Source organism: Cyprinus carpio, chromosome A13 (assembly GCF_018340385.1).
Source record: "Cyprinus carpio isolate SPL01 chromosome A13, ASM1834038v1, whole genome shotgun sequence".
Taxonomy (NCBI): Eukaryota; Metazoa; Chordata; class Actinopteri; order Cypriniformes; family Cyprinidae; genus Cyprinus; species Cyprinus carpio.
The window spans coordinates 20,993,263-21,012,748 of record NC_056584.1 but is presented as its reverse complement, the minus strand read 5'-3'; the positions used below and the strand labels follow the sequence as shown (position 1 = coordinate 21,012,748).

General features: G+C 35.8%; 1 protein-coding gene across 3 annotated transcripts; it reads left to right on the top strand.

The window, feature by feature from the left end:
- The first annotated feature begins 817 nt into the window (after positions 1-817).
- LOC109111358 (E3 ubiquitin-protein ligase TRIM9-like) lies at positions 818-18,782 on the top strand. 3 transcript variants are annotated; one of them, XM_042769332.1, is made up of 12 exons: positions 818-1,768; positions 5,847-5,894; positions 6,219-6,314; positions 6,417-6,539; positions 9,284-9,394; positions 10,346-10,499; positions 10,634-10,779; positions 13,310-13,448; positions 14,736-14,774; positions 15,001-15,304; positions 16,917-17,079; positions 17,305-18,782. In XM_042769332.1, exons 1-12 carry the CDS (start codon positions 938-940, stop codon positions 17,380-17,382), a joined length of 2,232 nt encoding a protein of 743 aa, XP_042625266.1. In that variant the 5' UTR covers positions 818-937; the 3' UTR covers positions 17,383-18,782. The 3 variants fall into 3 exon arrangements, with proteins under 3 accessions (XP_042625266.1, XP_042625267.1, XP_042625268.1); XM_042769333.1 differs by lacking the exon at positions 5,847-5,894 and having other exon boundaries at positions 819-1,768; XM_042769334.1 differs by lacking the exons at positions 5,847-5,894; positions 14,736-14,774 and having other exon boundaries at positions 820-1,768.
- Positions 18,783-19,486: the final 704 nt, after the last annotated feature.

Here is a 19,486-nt window from a genome sequence, read left to right as displayed (position 1 = left end):
ATAACATTATTTGCAGCTCTTACTGTAATCTGTGACAGTCTTTCAATGACCCTGATGGTGGTCAACCTTTTTTTAGCACGGTGGACAATCTTAATACTTTTTTAAAGAAGCATTACAGTTATTGTGATATAACTGTGATGTGTAAATCTATAATAATGTGATAAATAATTAAAGCAGGCCTGTTTTTGTTGTATAACGTGGTGTCTATATCGGATGGCTGTCTAAAAAACATATATATGTATATGTACATAAATTATATCTACACGTTTTCAAGTATGCATACAACATTTTCAACAACCTTCCAGTAACCAGAAAAGTTTGTCTGAACAGATATCGTTTTTGTTGAGAGATAACCATAGCAGCTGCTGGATCGCTGTCTATGGACGGAATGGACAAAAAATTGCGCGTTGGACACATTTTCTCTTTTGTATTATTTTTTTTCTATCTGCTCTCTTTTTTGTTACCATGGAAATTATGCCTAAGGCAATTATCACCACCTTGCAATTAAGAGAAAAATTTCAGATTTAGCTCCGAGTTTTTTTCAAACACTAGAGCTGAAGAGTGACTTGTGATGTAGTTTACATAAACACACCTTAAGCGGCGTTGGATAGGAAAATCAGTCGCGCGCTGTTAGAGCAGGTGCACTACCACAAACATTGGCTGTGTCTCAAATTCAACAAGCACTTCTGCCATACTTTGCATCATCAGTGTGATTGGATTCCTGGAGCTCATCACGTAAACTGACAGCGATTTTATGCAGTAGCTGTTAGCGCTCGTGCACCAGTCAGCCTACGCCCACCGAATTTATACCGCCCCCTCCTATATCCTCCGGTACATACGGAGAGATCGAAGGAGACGCGTACGTACAGAGCTGCCATCGGAGGGAATATTCCGTTTTTGTTTATAGGAAGTCTCCGAATCCGGCTCGAACAACAAGATGGATGAAATGGAAGAGGAGTTAAAATGCCCGGTGTGCGGCTCGTTTTTCCGCGAGCCGATCATCCTGCCGTGCTCGCACAATATCTGCCTGGCCTGCGCGAGAAACATCCTAGTGCAGACGCCCGACGCCGAATCCCCGCAGAGCAGCCGCGCGTCGGGCTCTGATTATGATTACTTAGATCTGGATAAGATGAGTCTTTACAGCGAGGCGGACAGCGGATACGGCTCTTACGGTGGGTTCGTGAGCGCACCGACCACCCCGTGCCAAAAGTCCCCTAACGGGGTGCGCGTTTTCCCCCCTAGTGTGCCTCATCCGCCCCAGGCGCAACACCACCTGCTGCCTCACACCGGCGTCCTGCCGCCGGTCCCGCGAAACTCCTGCCTCACCTGCCCGCAGTGCCACCGCAGCCTGACGCTGGATGACCGGGGGCTCCGGGGCTTCCCCAAGAACCGTGTTCTGGAGGGGGTTGTGGACCGGTACCAGCAGAGTAAAGCGGCCGCGCTTAAGTGCCAGCTGTGCGAGAAGAGTCCCCGCGAGGCGACGGTCATGTGCGAGCAGTGCGACGTGTTTTATTGCGACCCGTGCCGCCTACGGTGCCACCCGCCCAGGGGTCCACTAGCCAAACACCGGCTCGTGCCGCCGGCGCAAGGCAGAATCAGCCGCCGCACGAGTCCCCGAAAGATCTCCACCTGCACTGAGCACGAGCTGGAGAACCTGAGTATGTACTGCGTCCAGTGTAAGACCCCCGTGTGCTACCAGTGTCTGGAGGACGGCAAACACTCCACTCATGAGGTCAAAGCTCTGGGGGCCATGTGGAAGCTCCACAAGGTGGGGACTGGTTGAGATTGTTGTTTACTATTAAAAAATTTCACTGATGACTTTCAGCCTATCCAAATGGTTTAAGCTGGTCTAAAAAAAGTAGGTTTTCACAGTGATAATAGAGAAGAATAATTGTTGGTTCCCCAAAGAATCTTTCAATGAACAGTTCTTTAAAGAACCATTATTTTATTAGTGTAAAGAACGCTGTAAATAATATTTTTCCACTGTAAAGTACCTTTTGTGTAGTGGAAAGATTTCATGGATTTTAAATGTTTTTCATGCAACCAACAATGCCAATAAAGAACCTTTATTTTTAAGAGTGTGCAGCCTGACCAGCTAAAAAGTGCCCTAAACCATTTTAAAACCAGCTCAAATCTCCTTTCAGCAGGCTGAGCACTCTGGTTTTAGAGGTCTAGTGCAGTAAGACGGGTGAGACACCACCGGTCTAATTAAAACACAGTGCACGACACAACCAGCATGATTCAGGCCAAATGAAAAACACTTGCGCACCAGCTCTCTAGCTTAGATTCAACAGAAAAAAACAAAGTAATTCAAATATGAGTATTCAAGGCAAGCCTTCGGGTGGAAAATATATATTTGTATGGATTTTGAGGCATCTATGATCATAACAGTGCACATTTGGTGCTGTTTTAAAGTTATGGAGGTTTAATGCTCCTGTGATGTTGTGTAATTTTCAAAATATCTGTTGATGGGAACTCAGTGGTACAGGATGCTCGTGTTAACTGTGTGTGTCTGGATTCCTCAGGGAACATGTAAAACTGCAGTGGCCTGTTGTTGAGGCAACATGAAACAGTGAGGCAGTGAGCTGGTTTACTATGTCTGTCTGTGGAAGAGAAAGACTGTATCCATAGGAGAGGCGAAGAATAAGGAAAGAGTCCCCACTTTCTCTCCTAGTCCTAATATGCTACTGTAAGTTAATAAACTGTGAGTAAGTTAATTTAGCGGTAAATCATCAGCAATACCATTTTATTTAATCCATAAACATGAGCAATTAACAGGAAGGGAGATGGATCAATAAGTACATGGTTTAACACGGCTCACACAGGTTATGCCTGTACATTACTTTAGAATTTAGAAATATTGTTGGTGTGAGACCACCTAGTGATCCTCCGATATAAAATATTCTGGGTGATATGAAAACCTGATAATTATTGTCATTTCATGGCTGATAAGTGATAAATGGGCAAAGTAGAGTAAAAAGTAAAACCAGTCATTTTAAATGCTAAAGTACCACATTGTTAGTATGAAAATTTATATTCATTTAGATATTTGCTGAAGATTACTTTTAATGTTGTTATTAAATTATTGGTATTTTTAAAGATTAACTTTATGTGAGTAATAGACGGAAAATGCTGTTCTTTTGAATTTTCTATTCATCAAAGAATCCTGAAATTATCAATGTTTAAAGCAGCTCTGCTGCTTGTTTTTGTGGAAACTGTGGTATCAAAGTATCTACAAAAATATTAAGCAGCACAACTGTTTTTAACATTGATAATCATAAGGAATGTTTTTTTGAGCACCAAATCACCATATTGGAATGATTTCTGAAGGATCATCATGTGACACTGAATACTGGAGTAATGATGCTGAAAATTCAGCTTTGCCAACACAGGGAAAGATTACATTATAAAATATATAATTGTCATAATATTTCACAATATTTCTGTTTTTATTTTTGTATTTTTTATCAAATAAAGGCAACCTTCTGTCAAAAACATTTAAAATCTTACTGACCACAAACTTTTTAACAGTTATGTATATCTAATACTGACTGATAAATTACTATAAATTTAATCAAATCTGTTAATCAAGAAATCAAATCAAATAATTAAAAAATAGTACATTTCAGGAATTTGGTTGCATTTTATTTTGTAATTTGCCTTAACTGCTGTTGTATGGTACTAACATTCAACCCTCTGTCACTTTTGAAGTAGGTAAGGAGACATTTTCAGGTGCAGACAGATGTGAGAGCAGAAAAAATGACCCAGCATGAGGAAACCATTCCTATTCACTGTCCACCCCCTCATTTCGAGCTCTGCATTACTCCATTTGTTGAGCTACATTATTTTGTGTGTTCAGTTACATTACTCTCTGTTCAGTGCTCCATGTGTGATGTTGTGGCTACATAATATCAGTTTGAACTGGGACAGCAGCAGCATCACGGCAGACCCAAATACGGCTTCCCCCTTTTAGCACCTGGGACACACACACATGCACGCACAGATCAGATCTTGGATCAGTGTCCTCTACTGTGGTCCCATATGTAGCTGTTTCACTGAACACTGGCAAGCTGGCCTCATATCAGAGGAAAATGGCCTCTTTCCACACTGCAGACACTTGCTCGTCATTCACTAAACAGATTGTAGATTTGCTGTAGCCTCAGGGCACCATATGCTTCTCTTTTTCTCCATTTCTCCATCTATCTTTCCATGTTACATACACAGACACTTACACAGCAAGCAGGAAATGGGGCCCTTGATGTGTTGATGTTCTGAAAATGATATTACTGCTTTTTGCAACAGTGCAAATTATTTCCATTTTAATATTTTAATTGGTAAAATAATAGTCAGCAGATATGGCCAATGTCGATATGGTGCTGGGTTTCAGATACAACAATGCCATATATAATATTTTGTATTTTTTAACAGTTTACTTATTTTGAATTGTTATTTTACAGACATTACAGATTTTACTTATAGTTTACTAAATTATAAACAGAAATTATTTATTTCAAGTGCGATTTTGAGAACTGGTTTATTACTAGTGGAAAACATACATTGCTAAAGATTTATAGTAAAGTTCAAATGCAACAGAGTGATGATTTCAATCTGTTCCAGAACAGAGATGGATGATTTTCATCTTTTCTCTGAAAGTGTGCAATTTTGCACCACTAGTGCAATCAAATGGAAATACGAAAAAAAAGATTGTTTCTAAACATATATATACATTATAAACACATAATATTCTTGTTGCCCTTTTTACCGATCCCATTATCCCATTGTGACTAAATCTTTCAAGGTAAGAGAACTCTTGTGATAATACCTTTACAGTTGTTGGCAAGACCAAGGTAAGACACCGCAGGTGAATGTGGTATAAATTTGAACTAATAGATATCAACATACATTCCAGGTTGATTAATCACAGTACATTAAGACAATTGTTTTGTATTACATGTTTTCTGAAGTGTTATGTTTGAATATGCAAATGAGGCATTATCTTATTAAATATGCACAAATGTGCATACATTTTTCAGAATGGAAATTTGAACATTGGATAAAGCGAGTTCTAAATTCTTCTTTCATTTTGTTGACAAAGTTAAAGGTTTTTACAGAAATAAATGTTCTCCTTATTTTTAGAAATAAAATGTTATATAAATTAGGTGAATGATATGACCAACCCCTCTGTAAAAATAAAATAAAATAAAAATTAAATTAAATAGTAGTAAAATTTTGCACTTGGCACATGTAACTGATGTGTTACTGAAGTGGAGATCTCTGGCTTAGTGCAGAATGAAAAAATTTATGCATTTCAATTAAAATCTACAGATGCAAATGCATAAAGTATAATGAACTCTTAAATGTGTATTTTGGATGTTTTCTTTCCACTAGTCTGAAATGATATATGATATAGCTCAAAAGCCCAAAATCTCAAAATTGACCAGTGCAAGAAAAACAAACATTTTGGTTTGAAGCAACTGGGCCATTATTACAGAACCAAACGAACTCTAGAATCCTGTCTTATCTGTTTACCAAGAACGGTGATTTCAGCTCTCAATTAGAATAAAAGCTTAAGATATGATGTTTCTGTAACACTGTCCCTGCTGGTTTCTCATCGTAGGACTTTAGAATGTCTAGGATGTTATGTATTAGTTTAGTGTGTAATGCTGTAATGTGCTGGGCTTTAGTGTGTGAGGCTGTCATATGTAGGACTCTAGTATGTAATGTTTTAGTGTGTAATGCTGTAGTGTGATACAAGGCTGTGATTTAGTTTGTAGGCCATAGAATGAAATTTGGAGCACTGTGTTTCATTCCTTGTTCTCTCATTTTTGTTCCTCGTTTGAGAACAGACCACAAATGAAAGTGGAGGTCTCTTGGCGGATGGTTGTCATAGCAATGTGAGAACATTTATAATGGGAAATTTTTCCCACTCTAAAGTAACATTCTTTCACTTTCCCTGACGCACACACATTCACTCCTCTTCCTATTCTCTCACCCACTCTTTAAATGACAGATTTAATGACTAACCTCTAACAAATTATGTCACTTGTTAGATTTTGGAACTGGTTTATCCAAAAAGCTTTAGAAAGGTTCACACATAACCACACATAAGTCCATTACTAAAACTTTATTAAAATTAGGTTAGTAATGTTCAATTGCTCTTTATATATAGTTTCTATATCTTCTCACATCTCTGTCTCTTTTTGTCTTTATATTTCCAGGGACAGCTCTCTCAAGCACTGAATGTTCTGTCTGATCGCGCCACAGAGGCCAAAGAGTTCCTGGTGCAGCTCAGAAATATGGTACAACACATACAGGTACAGCAGTGACACACACTAACACTTATGCACTCATACACACACCTGTGCCGTGCTATATCAACTTTTCTGATATGATTTCTTCCTCACCTTGTGTTTCAGGAGAATGGAGTTGAATTCGAGGCGTGTTTGGTGGCCCAGTGTGATGCTCTGATTGAAGCTCTCAACCGCAGGAAAGCTCAGCTTCTCAGCAGAGTAACCAAAGAACATGAACACAAACTCTCAGTAAGCACAACCACACAAAACATCCCCAAAAGTTAATCTCTAAGATGAATGTAGTATGCCGCTTGCGACAGGATATTTTCTGTGACGTTAATAGACATTTCCTTTAAAACCTAAAATGCAATACAATATTTAATTCAACATATGAGTAAAACACCTCCAAGATTACAGAGTCTTTTACATTATTGAGTCATATAGAATTTTTATGGATTTTTGGAGTGTAGTGACATGAACTACAGGGCAGCAGGGACTCATATGCATTATCATATAGAACACGGCAAGATGGTTAAAAGCTTAAACCAATTATCCAGCCTGTTTTTTAAGAGATGGCATGTTCCTCAACATGCAGCATTCACTTCTCAGTTACTGGGTTTAATTCCTTATTTTTAGGACTTCATTAATACACAACAAAAGCAGAATGACAGCTCTCTGTACTATTTTCAAGGTAAAGGGAAGGTTGGAATAAATGGATGTTGTGCTAATTACCCAAATCACACAAGTCAATTTGATTTCTTAATTGGAGGTTTAGCGAGTGCCACCTTAAAGCTTTTTAATAGAAGTGATGAACAAATTAGATTAACACTTAGGGTTTTTTTTTTTCAGTTGCAAGAGGATTCTTTTTTATTGAATTTTCAGCTTTGTAGTTTGAAATTAAGAACTACAGTGTAGCAAATCACTTTCACTCAAATGAAGTGAAAACACATAGTCCACCCAAAGAGGGAATAAAATATTGTAAGACTCCGTTCGTCCCGCGAACTTGCTACAAATATGTGGAACAACCAAAATAAGAAGATATTTTCTGTTTGTAGTATTTTAAATGAAAGTAGTAAATAAGTCGTTTTGGATCCATTTTATGTACATTGTTTGGTCAATAGTAAATGAATAGTATGTTTTGTTATGACATCCATTGTATGGACAAAAATAAATCAATAGGAACAGAAACTGTTTTGTTATCAGAATTCTTCAAAATAAATTATTTTGACTCTAGCAGGAGAGCATTTCTCAAGTGATTTTCAAACAGACAGAGAGATTTAGTCATTGGATAATTTAGTGGAATAGCCTAGACCACCTTAAACAGCAATTTTTAAGTTGCGATATAAGAAAGTACTTGCTTTGATCGGGTGTTTAACTGAGCTCGAAATTGTCCGTTGTTGTAGCTTCTGCGTTGTCCGCTCAGCTGGTGATGCGTGCGTTGTGGGAACATTAGTGTTACATAGTTTAGTTTGTTAAAGTTTATTTGGCTATGTTTATTGTTTATATTTTTTCATTACATTTCTGTATTATTAGTTCCCTTTCACCTGAACCAATGTCCCTTTTCTGCCAAAGTTGGATTCAGAATGGACTCAAGCTTCAGGCAGCAGCCATTACTGGTGTGTCAAAACAGCCTGTTTTCTTCTTCTATGCCATATAAAAAGGGTTTCTTTCATGGAAGGAATGCAGCTCAGTGGATAAAAATCTGGGCTATTAACACAGAGACATTAGGTTTAACCTCGAGTTATTGTGTCCTTGACCAAAAGGGCGGGTGTTTTCTTTCCTTTGATGAGACTCTGAATCCCGAAGTGCTGATCACAGTGAGACATGCGAGGGGGGGTTTATGTTGGGCTGATCCAGTGAGACTGGCTGATCCAGTGAGACTGCATCTATAGTTAGTGTTATTAAAATAGGTAACGAAAACTAAATGTATTCAAATCACACATTGTGCTTTTAAACAGTCTAAAGAATTTCTAGTCAAGTTCCCTTTTCTACCTTATAAATGCAACTAACACTGACAGCCTGATGCCCATATAAAAAGGGTTTCTTTTGAATGCAGCTCAGTATTGTTAAATGACGTGTTCCATTGTGTTTGAATAAATGCATGCATCTAATGTGCTGCAAAAAGCAACTAAATGTTAAATGACGTGTCCAGTTTGAAATGCATGCAAATGTAAAACTTGATTTGCATATTTGAGGTGTTTTTATTGCTCAACATTTCTTTTAAGTTTTCTATTTTATTTAATTCAAATGTCTTTAATAAGCTTGAGTGATGAAATTAACTCAACTCATTTGCAGTAGATTTCTCTTTCTCTCTGAAAAAAAAAAACTGTATCATTTTGTGAGAATTTTTAAGCTAAATTTAATTGTCAAAAATAGTCCAACCAAAAATGAAAATATAAATGTAATGTTAAAATTGTCCTGGTCCTGGTCTAGTATTTGAGATTTGGTGCTTTTGCTAGCATCTTATATAGGCCTATTCTCCCTTCTTGTCTCCATGCTGCCACAGGCCTGTTCCCATGGTTACAAAGATGTTGGGGTTCTAGTTTTGACCAGTGGCTCTGCGAGATGAGACTGCATTTATTCAGTTCTGTTCTGTCTCATACTGTTTGGATTTGATGTGAAGTGTTTTATGTTTGAATCATTCAATGTGGTTAGATGCTCTCTGAGACTGTCTACAGCTTTAGAGGACGTGTGTGTATTACTGTGTACTTGTGGATCGTGTAAAGGAGATGTAACTGGTAGGTTTAAGTAGAAGGTGGAGAGGCACACATTGACACATACATTCATCCACTGAAATATGCAGACATGAAGTGCAAATGGATTTTTAATATGTTTTTTTTTTTTTTTTTGTAAAAGGTCAGTAATGTGTTTGCTGCTCAGAGAGGATGCTGACAATTGGTCTTTGCTGTTGCCTAGCAACCCTGCCACAGCACAGTTATCATGAATTCATTCTTTCTCTTTCTTTCTGCCTCTTTATCTCCTTTTTGTCTCAGGTGGTTCGTGATCAGATATCCCACTGCACGGTGAAGTTGAGGCAGACCACAGGACTAATGGAATACTGTCTGGAAGTTATCAAAGAAAATGACCCCAGCGGTTTCCTGCAGGTCATTGAACCTTTTAGTATCACACTAATCTGCTAGAAACTTAGGATGAATATACACTAGAGAAAGATCAGATAAAACTTTTAATGGATGGGAATGCATGAGATCTATTTTAAGGGTATACCAAGATCCAAATCAGTTTTCTGTAAAGCAAATTGGATTTCCAAAGACTGGACCGCTTCTCTGAAATTCTTATTGGTCAATGAAGTCCTTCGTCAGAGTGCACTGCAGCAAGTGTTTTTCTCAACCTTTGCTCTGCTCTAAAATATTTAATTGGTTAGATATTAGGGGTGAAACATATGTATTGGTACCATATTTAATTTTTTATTTTTCTGTATTGGTCAGTATTAGATATTTGTGCATGCTCATTTTATCTTTTTCTATTTTATTTTTATATGGATTACTGTTGCCATCATCTAACACTCATTTAAGTTATTTTTTAAAAACACTTACAATTTAATAATACTCTTATTTTTAGCAAATATCTCCTTTTTAAATAATAATAACTATTAATAATTATAACAGTTAAATGATAAAATTATTATTAAAATAATAGTCATCAGCCATTATTTCATTTGGTCTCTTGAGAACCTTGGTGAAGACTTTTGCACAATTCACTAACATTAAAAAAGACTGGTACCTGATACACAAATGGAAAACTGGCTAGAAATGACTCATAAATGAGTGGAGAGGGCATGGAAAGGTCATGGAAATGTATTTGTTAAAAAGTGTGTGATCCTATAAAACTTTTCCTCAACTACAATCACTCTTGCTCAATGACACCTTGCCTTTTAAAACTTTTCTGATCACAAAATGTATCTTGCTTCAAGGATTCTTATTAAATTAAATTAACAGAAGGTCATACATTTACATAATGGCAACACTTCATTAATTTGACTTAATGCCATGTAATATATTCTGAATCACAGTCTGTGTGTGTGTGTGTGTGTGTAGATCTCAGATGCTCTGATAAGACGGGTCCATATGACGGAGAATCAGTGGGGGAAGGGTTCTCTGACCCCTCGCATGAGCAGTGACTTTGACCTGACGCTGGACAGCGGACCCCTGCTGCAGACCATACACCAGTTAGACTTCGTCCAGATGAAGGGTGAGTCTGTGTGTGTGTGTGATAGGGTGTGTTTCATTTTTTTGCATGGTTTTCCTTAATGACACAGTAAGACAGAAAACTGGACCCAAAATAACTCAGTCTGTCTTTGTTTGTGGCTTTGTGTGTGTGTTTAGTTCCAGCTGCTCCTATTCTTCAGTTAGAGGAGTGCTGTACTCAAACCAACAGTGCGACTCTGTCGTGGAAACAGCCGCCTCTCTCCACCATTGCTGTGGATGGCTACATTTTAGAACTGGATGATGGGAATGGAGGCCAGTTCAGAGTGAGTGTCACATACACTCACAGTGCACATAGTGAACCCTTCAGTGCTAATTGCATTCACAGGATTAGATATGCATTACCGGTCAAAAGTTTGGAATAATTAAGGATTTTTAAATGTTTGAAAAAGACGAAAAGCCTCTTATGTTTACCTGTTTACCAAGACTGCATTTATTTGATAAATAAATAAATATATATATATATATACTATAAAAAGGGAAATATTATTTCAATTTAAAGTAACTATTTTATATAAAATTTTATTATATAAAATAAAATGTATTCCTGTGATGCAAAGCTGAATATTCAGCAGCCATTACTCCAGTCACATGAACCTTCAGAAATCATTTTAATATGCTCGTTCGGTGCTCAAATAAATGCACCCTTAGTGAGCATTAGAGAGTTCTTTCAAAAACATTAACCTCAATTTAAAAATTCTTAATTATTCCAAACTTTTAACTACCACTCTCCTCTGTACATCTATTTTGAAGTCATTATATTGCAATGAAGATGAATGGGAATTATTAGATTCTTGATCCAGGTATCAGACAGTTCTGAGCTTGAATGGGCATGTTGCTTCTGCATGCACACCAAAAACATTTCTGAGCAGAATGCAAAAAAAAAAAAATGTGGGCCTAGAAAAGCTTTATATTTTCTAAATTGAACCCTATAATTGAACGGCCAGCATTTCAACTCCACACATTAATTTTCAATATGGAACTGAAGCTGTGCAAAATCATTTGTGGAAATACACAGCACTGATTAAATTTATGATAAAAGTACTGCATTGTAGAATAGTACAGATATTTTCATAGCAGCATAGAGCAAAACTCCAATAATAATGACTATTCCAAGGAAATGTAATCCTACAGAGACCATACATTATTATTTTTTGGACACTGCACGATGATTCTGCTCAGCTGACTCAATGATCTGTCAGAGAAAGAGGTTTTGCTCTAAGGGAACAAAAATTAGAGTAAACATTGTTAATGCATACACGCACACAAGTACACATCTGATGTGAGTGTGTATTGTATTAATACAGTGATATTGTTTTGCGTGGGTTTGTCATTTGGCAGTGAGCAGTCAGAATGAGTGAAGTTCATTTAAATGATGAGGAACACGCATGCATTTCCAATAGACCAAGTGCACAAACATGGTGTCTCATCTCACATTTGCCTAAAGAGTCTAAAGATGATTCATGCCTCTCACTGCAGAAGTCTATTTATATTAGAGGACCACTGCACCCACAAACACACAGATTTACACGATCACACATGCATCATTAACTACCCACCCTCATTTCACTTCAAACCTGTAAGACCTTTGTTCATCTTTGGAACACAAATTAAGATATTTTTGATGAAATGATTTTGATTTTGAACTGTTCTTCTAGTATTGTGTGTTTATTTTATGTTTAATGTTCTGAAAAGAACTTTGTGATATTTCAAAACATAATGAAATACAAGTTTAATCATGGAGCAAAGGCAGAGCGATGTTTCTGATCAGTTGAGCCAGCAATATTTCTTATCATTATCAATATTGAAAACGGTTGTGCTGCTTAATATTTTTTGTGGAAACCATGTCACATTTTCTTTCAGCATTATTTAATGAATAGAAAGCTCAAAAGAACAGCATATATTTGTAATAGAAATCTTTTGTCACAACATAAAAGTCTTTACTGTTACTTTTGAATAATTTAACTGATTAAAAAAAAACATTAATTTCTTTCAAAAAAACTTTGAATAATGATTTGATTTGAGTGATCTGATCATAAAATGAATCACCTGAGATTAAACTTAGATGTTTTTACCATATATAGCCACACACATTCACACTTACATATATGCATTGAAATACTCTCTCTTAGACACACATATTGTCACCTACACATTGACACACACACACACACACTATCCTCTAAACAGGCCAAGCTCTTATTTTAGAAAGTCAGGTTCATGTGTTCTCATATTTGCTCCATTTTCGGGTAGATTTTTAGCAACAGTATCCCATTGTGTTTTTCCCAAGATATTCACAGCATATAGAAATTTGCATTCTATGCTAAGTATGTGTACTACATACTGCAGAAATAGAAAACACATAGCATACAACATATTACTATTTTTGTAGAATGTATACTTTCTGCATGCCTTGAAATACCAAGGCTGAAGTTTAAGTAGCATACTACTCTTACTATAGTAATAGAGTGTGGTGTTAGTCATAATGCAGTTTACAACAGGGCACTGTGTGTTGGGTACTACTGCATATTCCACAATGTAGTGCATTCAGTCTGGCCTTCCATTTCAAGTGTGACCAAAAAACTTGAAGGGTTTTTAACTTTTTTTCTTCATTCAGTATTTGATTAGACTGCCACGTTAACACATTTTCACACAAAATTGTGTGAAACATGTATAATGTTTCATGTATTCTGTTTAAAAAATAGTAGGCAGTATTCAGTATATAATGTCCAGTATACAGTAAGCAGTAAAGGTGGTTAACACGTGTGTTTACTAACTGAAGTGTGTTTTCTGCAGGAAGTGTATGTTGGTACAGAGATGATATGCACTGTGGATGGTCTACACTTCAACAGCGCTTATAAATCTCGTGTTAAAGCATATAATTCCAGTGGAGTCGGCCAGTACAGCAAAACGCTTGTCATGCAGACATCAGAGAGTAAGAGATGTTACCTCACTGTTACACATACACACTCACTCTTAATGCACAGGGAAGCTTGAGCATGTCAGTGCAAGATAATACAGCAGATTTGTATTATTTTCGTTAATATAGTGTGCAGTTTCCACAAATAGTATATACTTTGGTGTCTTTTTTAAGCAATGGGAGGCATACATTTTTATAGTAAGGCCATCAGATACATTTTATAAACTAGTTTCTAACTTAAAATTAGATGCATGTACGTATCACCCTTAAACATTGTTCAAAACTAATTCACTTTACCTTTTTAGATTTTTTATACATATATTTTTTCAGATTTTATAGATGTATATTTATTTTTGATGTTTATGTTAAAAGGTGAGTATCAAATATGATACATCAGGCTTTTGAGGAATATTTATTAATATATCTCTCAATCATTATTGTATTGCAAGCTAGCTAACTTTTTTCCATATAAATATCAGCAACTGCACCTAATTTCTAAATGTTCTGTTTAAAATGTAATAAAATAAAATAGCTTAATAAAATTATGGTGCTTTTCCTCCTCATATTTAAGCTCCATATTTTTCGTATGTCATACTATATGAGCTACAAAACCCTGATGTATCAAATATAATACTCAACAATTTTTTTTTTACATTTTATATTATAATATTATATTTTATTATATTATATATAATAATATTAATAATAAAATAATAATGTAATAAGAAATATAATATGTCAGACTTAACAGGTTAATTGTAAATTACTAGAAAATAATGAAACCACACATTGTTGCATTGTTGCAAAATCATCATATAAAATAAATCGAATATCAAACAGGTCTTATAATATTTAATTTGAATTCCTGGAATTTGAGCATTTACCATTGATCATTTAATGCAAAAAAAAAAAAAAAATTAAAGACATTCAGGTTCTTTTTTTCCCTATTCATGGAAAGTGCCAGTGACGTCACATTGACAGTCTGCTGTGGAGGACTTTATGAACACCATTGTATGTCTAATTGTATGTTACTAATATAAATGAATATCGTTGTTACTGTGCTGTTACTAACTGTACTAACGCTCTATAGTAATTTATTACTTATAAGCTCTAAGTAAGTCCAGCTTCCCTGATCTGCTGCTTTCCTTCCTCTCTTTCAGTACCCAATTCTGTTACTTTCTTTTTTTCTCTCCTTCACCCCTCTGCATTTTCTGTCCTCTGCATTTCTCTGTCTTTTCCACTTTTCTTTATCTCTTCAACATTCTCTCGCTCTTTCCCCCTCTTTCTTTCTCTTAATTTCAGTGAGTCCACCTTCATATGGTAGTAACACTCTGGCAGCAGGTATGAATGCCTGAATATCTGAACATCGTCATCGTTAAACTCATATACCCTTTCTTGTCTGCTTGTGTTTGTTTGCGTGTGTGAGAGTGAGAGTGAGTGTGTGTTTACAAGTTTGATTTGCAGTGTCTCTGTGTTCTTAAACTCATCTGGACTTTTATTCTTACTGTAAATCAAAGCTCAACCTGCCTTCATGACTGTATGTATGTGTTGTATGTTGTTTCTGCAGTTGCCTGGTTCACTTTTGACCCTGCATCGGCCCACCCTGACATCATCTTGTCCAACGACAACCTCACGGTGACGTGTAACAGTTACGACGACCGTGTCGTCATGGGCAACACAGGGTTCTCTCGTGGCGTGCACTACTGGGAGATGACCATCGATCGCTATGACAATCACCCTGACCCTGCGTTTGGAATCGCCCGGGCGGATGTCATGAAGGATGTGATGCTGGGGAAGGATGATAAAGCCTGGGCCATGTATGTGGACAACAACCGCTCCTGGTTCATGCATAACAACTCGCACACCAATCGGTAAAAATACATGTTTGTCTATGTGTGCATGCTTGTGTTTTAAAACTTCTTTAGATGAAAATTAGGACAAATTAGCATGATAATTATCATGATTAGCATGATAATCTTAAACAATTAAATTTCTATATATGATGCTATTACTTTTTCAGAAGCCATGACCATTAAAGGCCATGTTGCTCACAGTTTTTAGCAAAATTTAAAAACAAGCAAATTTAATGCAATTAATTGCTTACCAGCTTGTTCTCATACACTGAAAACCGATTGGTGTGGAAAGAATTATCACTCAGGAAAATATGTTAATAAATTTCACAAACAGTTACAAGATACAAGTAACACACTGAATTAAATGTGAAATTTTGTAGAAAAACTGTAATAGTATACTCCAATAATCTTTGTTTCATTTACAACTTTTAAAAATATATATTTTTTTTTACAGTGTAGATATCAATCACCTTTTAAAAAAAAATGCATTATATTATATTATTATAAAATTATAGAAATAAATTCTAATAATAAAGCGCCTCATCACAAATGTTCACTGTTGCCCTTGGTTACAGAGTGGATGCTATTTTAATCTTAGATGAAGCAATGAATGAAGCTAATTTTAATAATTAAATAAATGAATATCCTCTAAATGTTGTTGTAATAGTCCTTAGTCACATAATGACTCATAAACTATGTTTAAAACATATATTTGTGAAATGTCAACAAAATTGTGACAATGTGCAATGTGACAAAAGGTGCCAACATAGAAGAATCCAGCAAACATGATTTTCTGTCAAAACAGAAAATACACCCACTTACATAAAAAAAGAAGAAGGCATTTCTCTAGAGACTGCAATTCCAACACTATTGTTACAGTTTCATAAATCACACCGCAGTTGTACAGTCAGCTGGTAATATAGAAATAACATCTTCACCCACACTCTCACAGTGAACAGTATGCTTTATTGTTTTCATTCTTTTTTATCTTCCATACTCTGCCACCTTCAGTGTCTTTACCTGTTTATAGATAGTGTGGTAGAATCAGCTGTTGGATCTGAATATTATTTCTAAGGCGCCATATGTTGTGGGTTAACATGCATAAAATGTCCCTACTATCTGAGGGATATCACTGAAATAGGTGTCCTGGGAAATTACACCTGTCTCAGTGACAGTCCTAGGCTCTGTGAACAGCAAAAATATATCTGCCTGTTAATTAATGTGCATGTTCAGGCTTGCTGACATCTGGTTGACTATCATGTTTTTGAAAGCATGGTTTTAGACAGAATGCACATGATGAAAAGATGGGGCTGGTTAATTTGTGGTGGAAATGAGCAAAACTACAGCACATTCAAGTGGATGGAAAAAACGTGATGCATTACTGCCACCTGCTGCTGGTTCATATTATTCTCATGCAGAGGAGAGAGGTCAAGGCTAACAGCAGGCTATCAGTCTCAGTAATATATTTGTAGGAAATGCTCAGATTAATGTTGACTATAAAAATGACACTTCTTGCATTCCATTTTCTATTATAGGGTCTATTATAGGTCTTGCACTCTTATTTGGTCAATGCATCGTCAATGCATTGGTCAATGCATTCATTTTCTGTTTTCTCTTCTCCCTCTCTCAGTACCGATGGAGGAATAAGTAAAGGAGCGACTGTGGGTGTGCTGCTGGATTTCACTCGTGGGATTCTGTTGTTTTTGATAAATGATGAGCAACAGGGACCCGTTGCCTTCAACACACTGGAGGGCATGTACTACCCGGCCATCAGCCTCAACCGCAATGTTCAGGTAACATTAATTTCATTAATTCAATGAAATAAGATCTATAAAAGAATATACTTACCTGAAAATGGATGTGATGGGATCTGTGTGGATTTTATGATGCAACACACTTTCTATCTGCTTTCAAAAAGTTCTATATAAAGTATATATACTAATATGCTAACTTGAACCAAAAGGCTTTTTTTGAGCAATAAGATATATTTTAATTTTTGTGTGTGTTTCTTTTCATAGGTGACTCTTCATTCTGGGCTGCCTATTCCTGATTTTTATACACCTGGAGAATCTGAAGCTGCAGCCTCAGTCTGCTGAAGAGTCATTACAACTGATACACACTCATATACAAACACACACGCACAGACAAGTGCGCATGGATTCAGCTGTGAGTACTTTGCGGGGGAATTGCTGCAGACAGTCATTAATTCATTTTAACATTGTCTGAGAGCTCTGAAATGTAAATGGATGTGATATATGTGTGGGTTAGTGTTAACTTAACCCTAACCTTAACTCTGACCCTGATGTAAGTGAGGTAATTTGATATTGAAATTCTTGAATCATTTCCCTTTCTCTTTCTTACACCTTTTCTAGATATGATTATTATTATTGATGTTGTCATTGTTGTTTTTATGGAAAAGGTGCTCATGGATGTGAACACCCAGATTACTGGATATGAACAGATGTCTGTCTGTCTGTTGTTTCATGATAAAATCCTCTGTGTGAAGTTAAGCTTAGAAATAAGTTACTGATGTGTTAGACCTTAGAGGATGCATTTTACATTACATAAACATGTTCTGTTGCATATAAAGGTGATTTTAACTGCTGATGGGGACAGAAACTAGAGTAAAATATCTGATATTACAACCTCCTCATGCATATTATGCCTCAGTTAATGTTATATACCCTAAACCATACCTGTAAACCCTGACCCAAACCCGATCCCTAAACCTAAACTCTGTCATTTTACACCTCAATCAACATGAGATATTTCCAGCCTTCCTTCCACATTCACAGTGGATGATCAAACATACATTTGGGACATATGAGACAATGCCAGAATGAGCTGGATGTGTGTCAGTGAGGAGGTAATGGCTTTCTGTTTGTTGAACAGAATAGGAAACACTAATTGGGACAAATACATGCAAACATACACACACAGGCATTTTCACAGCCTTGCGTAACGTATTATGGAGAGATGAGAATGAATAAACTTTTTGTTTCTCTCTCTCTCTGTTTTATTTCTCCTTTGCTGCCTCAAATCTGCACAAGCTAAACGCAAATGCTAAACAAATATCTGGTGCTGCTTATGTTAAATGTGAGAAAATATCGCAATATAAAAGAATAGAGCTGCAAATCCATAAGAGAGACAACTTTAAACAAGACGACATACATTGTAGCTGCTTGAAGCATTGGCTATTAGTTTACCATAAAGGATGTACTTTTACATTAAGAAAAATATTTAAAATCCCACTGGTGGGGTTAAAAATATGGAGCAGGTGCTGTATTTTATCTGTTTGTTGAGCAGATGGTTTATGCTCAACAAACAATTGAATGTGTGAGGGAAAATTTCACCCATTGTAAATTGTATTTTTTCATAAATTAATCCCAATATAAGAAATGTATTATTATTATTATTATTATTATTAATATTGTGTCTGAATTGTTGTTATCTGTAAAGTTCTATACTCAATAAACTGGATTAGTTGCAATATAAAGCTGTCTTCTGTCATTTCCCTTTGAAAATAGTTTGTGCAAATTTGCAATGGCAAAACTTTGTAATAATGTTAATGTTTTAACTTGTAATAATGTGAGGTAACATATATATATACATATATATATATATATATATATATATATATATATATATATATATATACACACACACACACACACACACACATATTTTAATAATTTAAATAAATAACAGTTTCATTATTACTTTAAAGTTTAGTTTTTAGGTTTTTTGTTTTTTTTAGTTTATCTGCACAAAAATAAAATATATACAAATTGTAGAAAAGTACAATCCATATACTGTGCAGGGAGATGCCGAAAACCCAAAAGGGCTTATTTAGAGCCTCTTCCTAAACAATAAAGAAACAAAAACAATTAAATAAATTAAGGAAGTTACAATAACTTACAATAACAAATATGTAAATGTGAATGACTGCAAATTAATTTTCAACATACATCCAAAACCCAGAGATAATGTAATCCAAAAACAAACCTTATATGGTACATAAAATGCATAAAGAACAAAAAACACACAAACAAAAAACAATTACAAAGCAGCACTAAAATGATCCTTTATACATCCTAATACATAACATGTTAAAGAATATTATTTTTTGCTAGATGGGATAAACCATTTCATAATTTAATACCTCTCAATCTTATCAAGTTTGGACCTCTACAAGTGAGA

Excerpts from the sequence above, each read along its gene's own strand:
- LOC109111358 (XM_042769332.1), top strand. The coding sequence starts at position 938 with ATGGATGAAATGGAAGAGGAGTTAAAATGCCCGGTGTGCGGCTCGTTT. Across the intron at positions 10,780-13,309 it reads GGAATGGAGGCCAGTTCAGA|GAAGTGTATGTTGGTACAGA; the intron begins GTGAGTGTCACA and ends TGTTTTCTGCAG. Across the intron at positions 15,305-16,916 it reads AACAACTCGCACACCAATCG|TACCGATGGAGGAATAAGTA; the intron begins GTAAAAATACAT and ends TCCCTCTCTCAG.